Source organism: Tasmannia lanceolata, unplaced genomic scaffold (genome assembly GCF_043159265.1).
Source record: "Tasmannia lanceolata isolate RefF3 unplaced genomic scaffold, GAP_Taslan_0.1 ptg000013l, whole genome shotgun sequence".
Lineage (NCBI taxonomy): Eukaryota > Viridiplantae > Streptophyta > Magnoliopsida > Canellales > Winteraceae > Tasmannia > Tasmannia lanceolata.
Genome location: NW_027518690.1, coordinates 46,731,137 through 46,736,207, shown reverse-complemented (window position 1 = coordinate 46,736,207; position 5,071 = coordinate 46,731,137). Strand labels below are relative to the sequence as shown.

General features: G+C 43.7%; 1 protein-coding gene across 1 annotated transcript; it reads left to right on the top strand.

The window, feature by feature from the left end:
* Positions 1 to 1,151: 1,151 nt before the first annotated feature.
* LOC143891332 (uncharacterized) lies at positions 1,152 to 3,558 on the top strand. Its single transcript, XM_077395926.1, has 4 exons — positions 1,152 to 2,083; positions 2,192 to 2,750; positions 2,931 to 3,332; positions 3,550 to 3,558. Exons 1-4 carry the CDS (start codon positions 1,152 to 1,154, stop codon positions 3,556 to 3,558), a joined length of 1,902 nt encoding a protein of 633 aa, XP_077252041.1.
* The last annotated feature ends 1,513 nt before the right edge of the window (positions 3,559 to 5,071 follow it).

Here is a 5,071-nt window from a genome sequence, read left to right as displayed (position 1 = left end):
TACCATTTGTTTATCTAATTGAAGTCAAAGACTGATGTTTTCATCAATTGTAATCCCAAATTTCTATCAATGAAAGTGTGTTTTCTGTTTCTCTTGTCATTATTTGATGAGAATAGTTTATCTCAATTATCAAAATTTTAATCTAGTGTTTATATTTCCATATCAGGATTCTTGATTGAGCAGCCATTGCTCCTAAGAAAATCCTCGTTTCAAAATCAACCTGGTCCCGTCAGTCCGCTGATTCCAGGCTGAGTCGTTTTTCTTCCTCACCAATTTCTTTTACCTCCCCTGCATTACCTTTCTCCAATCTCCAGGAAATCCCTTCGCCCGTTCAATTTACCCCTGAACAGATGGCTGAATCTGCAAACGCTATAGCTGAGATGAGTGAGATGATGAAGGCTATGCTTCAACAGATGAATAACATGAATGAAGAGATAGCCCGTCTGAAAAATGACAGAGAGTCTACTTCCAGAGAGCATGTAGCTCAGCACCCATCAGTTATACCTCCTCCCCCTCCTGCAATGGCCGGGCCTGCTGTCTTAAACGTCGAAGACGATCTTGATAATGAGCAGTATGAAGAAGAAAATCGTCATCCTAATCTGAATAGAGCCAATGAGGACAGAGCGATGGCGGACAGAATGGATAGGCTGGCCCAAGAGATGGAAAACATAAAATTTCAAGGCCCGAAAAAGTTGAACATGGCCGATTTTATGTTGTATCCGGGAGTCACATTGCCTCCTAGATTCAAAGTTCCGGACATGGATAAATACGATGGGACCGGGTGTCCTCGAAGCCATCTAATGTCAGTTCTTCCGCTTTTACAACAGCATGGTCTATCTCCGGAGCAAGTTGCTCTATTATTTCCCAGATCTTTGGTCGGAGTGGCTAAAAAGTGGTTCTTGAGCTTAAAGTCAGAGGAGATCCGAACTCTAGAGAATATTGCAAATAGGTTCGTCGAGCAGTTCTCCATGGAGGAGGGAATCGACGTGACTAAGAGAGATTTGAAGGCTTTGAAACAGGGCCATAATGAAACCTTCACTTCCTTCATCCGTAGATGGAGAAGGAAAGCCGCCCAGATGACTCATCGTCTGTCAGATGAGGATCAAATCAAGATTGTGGTGAAAAATCTGTCACCACAATATTATCACCATATGGCTATTCAGTATTTCCTCGATTTCAATCATCTCATTAAGACTGGGACTCAGATAGAAGATGCATTGGCTAAAGGCCTGAAATCAAGAATTCCGTCTGATGTCAGAGAAGGGAAGCGACCTGTGATGGCGCCAAAGGAAGTACATAATGTCAATTATGTCAGGCCCTCACCCAGGGTAGTCACTGAAGTGAGAAGGCCGCCGATGGAGCAGAAGCCTCCTCGTCATTTTGATCCCCTTCCGTATTCTTTGTCCGTAGCTTTGAAGAAGCTATTAAAGGACAAGAAGATCAAGCTGCCTGACATTAAGCCTCCTCCCAACCCGTTGCCGAGATCCTGGAGAGAGGATCAGTTCTGTGATTATCACCGCAACACTGGCCATATCACTGACAGGTGTTTAGCTTTGAAACACCAAATTCAGAACATGATCGATAGGAAGGAACTGTCAATCCAGTTACCAAATGTAACTAGAAACCCCCTTCCTACGCATGCAATGCCGCCTCCATCCTCGGTCAATGTCATTTGCGCCGAGGAGTCTGTCATTGATCCGGCTTCCTTCATATGTGCTGTGGAATCCGAAGAACCCTATGTTTGGAAATTTGAAGAAGAAGATCAGTGTTCAGAATCTGAAAAACCCTATGTTTTATCCTGGAATGACCCTGATGTGGCTGGGCCATCAAACCAATCCTATATTCTCCAGTGCGAGGATGAAAAGAAAGAAAGCGAATCTCTGTATGTCTTAAGGGTGAGTGATGATGAGGAAGAAGAAATACAAACCCCATACATCCTTAAGATAGATGATGAAGATTTGTTGTTATTGAACGATCAGTGTGATGAACTCCGCCACGTCACACGGGGTGGACGAGTCTTCAAACCAGCTGAGCTTAGAGTTGAAAATCCCGCTGAAGTTGCAAGAGGGGTTGACAGTCAGAGGCAGAAACAAAGACTTGATGAAGAGGAAGATAACCTACTGAATCAGCTTAAGAAAACCCAAGCTAATGTTTCAATTTGGGGTTTACTGATGGCATCGCCGAAGCACAGACAGGGTGTACTTCGTGAATTGAACTCGTCCCAGGTATCAGTTGAGATCACTCCTGACGAGCTGGTCGGTTTGGTAGCCATGACCAAAGCTTCAAAAGCTTTATTTTTCTCAGATGAGGACTTGCCTTCAGAAGGAAAGGATCATACTCGTCCTCTCAAGATTACCCTGCTTTGCAATCAGAAGAAAGTATCAGAAGTACTGGTAGACAATGGGTCAGCTTTGAACGTGTGTCCCTTGAGCACTGCCACTACTCTGGGGTTTGGGCCTGAAGATTTTATTCCGTCTGAGCAGGGTATACTAGCATATGATGGTACCCGAAGGGATGTGATTGGAACGTTGGCTACTGAGATTGTCATTGGAGGAGAAACCTTTGACATTGAATTTCAGGTGTTAGATATCAAGACTTCCTTTTGTCTGTTGCTTGGTCGACCTTGGCTGCACAAGGTTGGAGTTATCCCTTCCACGCTTCATCAAAAATTAAAGTTCATTCGAAACAATCGGGTGATCACAGTCAAGGGAGATCCTGAGCCAGAAGTCGGACAAATATCTCAAGAGCTTGTTACTGAAAATACAAGAGATATCAGTCTGACAGGATTTTCAGTAGAAGTTTCGGCTATCACCATGAAAGAGGCTATGAGTGAAGAAATTATGTTTCTCTCTAGCACTAATACTCGGGTAGTCAAGATGATGCGCCGATTTGGGTATCTCCCAGGGGCAGGTTTGGGAAAGAATATGCAGGGTCCGACTGAGCGGCCCGAGTTGAAAACATCTGATGGGTTGTTTGGGTTGGGATATAAGCCGACTCGCAAGGAGGTGCAGGAAATGAGAGCCTACATGTTTAAATGGGCGGAATGTCGCCGCAAAGGTTTAGAGTTTCCAATGGGACCTTTCAGCAAAGTCATGAATGGTAGATTCCGAAAAGAGGGAGCTGATTGCCCTTATTATGGTTTCTCAGAGCCATGGTATGATGAGAATGGGACCAAGCTGCCGGGTCTTGAGATTTTCTTTACGGATGAGCTGCCAGCGGAATTTTACAGTAAGCAGATTGCAGAGGCAGTAGTGACAGAGGAACCAGACTCAGACTGGGTTGAAAATTTTGAGCCAGAATTCCTAGATTCTTTGTTTCAAACTGAGGCACCAGTCATTGCTATGATTGGAAGAGACGCACCTTTTCTGAACCCAGAGGACTATATCACCCCAGCCGAGGGACCTCTGGATAACTGGACCTCACAGGTTATACCCCAAGTAGTCCTTCAGTATACTCCAGTCTCTTCAAAAGAGTCAGTTGTTTCAAAATTTGTGTCAGTTTCTGAGTCTGTCCCAGAGTCTGTCATTTCTAACTTTTCTTTTGATGCAGGTACTGTAGAGGTCGGGTCTACCTTTGGAGTGGATGACGAGTCTGTCCTTGGTGGTGTCGAGTCCGAGTCTGAGGGCGTATTCATTGATTCTTTGGCTGTACATGTTTCTCGTCGCGTCGATACTGATGTCGGCTTATTTTTTCATTCTGTTTCAAAGTCTGTAACGCCTGATGTGGGCAAGTCATCTGATGTAATCATTGATTCTGATGAAATAAAAGACTCTTTTGCTTATATTCCTGTACTTGTCTCTTCTGCTGATTCTGCTTCTAAACCTGATCAAGTAACTAATAATGATAATCAAGACTCCCCCTCTAATGAGGTAGTCGACGAAACTCCCCTTGAAATCAAGCATATGATTCAACAAGAGGAGAGTCGCCGCGCTAAACCACTTGAAGAGGAAATTGAAACCGTAAATATAGGTGATGAAACCTTAATTCGGGAAATACGAATTGGTAAAATTTTATCTCCTGAGGAGCGTGAAGAATTAATCACCTTGCTAAAAGAGTTTAAGGAGGTTTTTGCTTGGTCTTACGACGACATGCCGGGATTGAGCGAGGATATTGTCCAACACAAATTACCTCTAATCCCTGGCATCAAGCCTAAGAAGCAAAAACTCCGGAAACTTAAAACAGAATGGGAGTTGAAAGTTCATGACGAGGTTAAGAAACTACTAGAAGTGAAATTCATCGAAGTAGTTGAGTACCCTGAATGGCTTGCAAATATTGTACCTGTACCCAAGAAGGATGGGAAAGTCAGGATGTGTGTCGATTTCAGAGATCTGAACAAGGCGAGTCCGAAAGATGATTTTCCGCTTCCGAACATTGATCTCTTGGTTGACAATACCGCTGGACATGCACTCTTATCCTTTATGGATGGATTCTCAGGGTATAATCAAATCAAAATGGCGCCTGAGGATATGATGAAGACGGCATTCATTACTCAGTGGGGGACGTATTGCTACAGAGTGATGCCATTTGGTCTCAAGAATGCTGGTGCCACCTATCAGAGAGCTGCGACTACTCTTCTTCATGACATGATTCACAAAGAAGTCGAGGTCTATGTAGATGACATGATTGTCAAAGGCAGGACTCGGCCAGAGCATACAGTCGCTTTGAGAAAGTTTTTTGAGCGAATCCGAAAGTTTCAGCTTCGCTTGAACCCTAATAAATGTGTATTTGGGGTCACGTCAGGGAAGTTGCTTGGATTCATGGTCAGTGAAAGAGGAATCGAAGTAGACCCTCAGAAGATCAAGGCTATCCAAGAAATGCAACCACCAAAGACAGAAAAGCAGATTCGTGGATTCCTTGGCAAAGTGCAATATTTGAGGAGATTCATATCTCATTTAACTATGACGTGTGAACCCATCTTCAAGTTATTAAAAAAGAATTCTTCCAAGAAATGGAATGAAGAATGTCAGGAAGCATTTGAAAAAGTCAAGCAATGTTTGTCTTTGCCTCCTGTCTTATCCCCGGTCATTCCTGGTCAACCGTTGTTGATGTATTTGTCCATCACGGATACAGC

Excerpts from the sequence above, each read along its gene's own strand:
- LOC143891332 (XM_077395926.1), top strand. The coding sequence starts at position 1,152 with ATGGCTATTCAGTATTTCCTCGATTTCAATCATCTCATTAAGACTGGG. Across the intron at positions 2,084-2,191 it reads AGAGGGGTTGACAGTCAGAG|ACAGGGTGTACTTCGTGAAT; the intron begins GCAGAAACAAAG and ends GCCGAAGCACAG. Across the intron at positions 2,751-2,930 it reads GACAAATATCTCAAGAGCTT|GGTCCGACTGAGCGGCCCGA; the intron begins GTTACTGAAAAT and ends AAGAATATGCAG.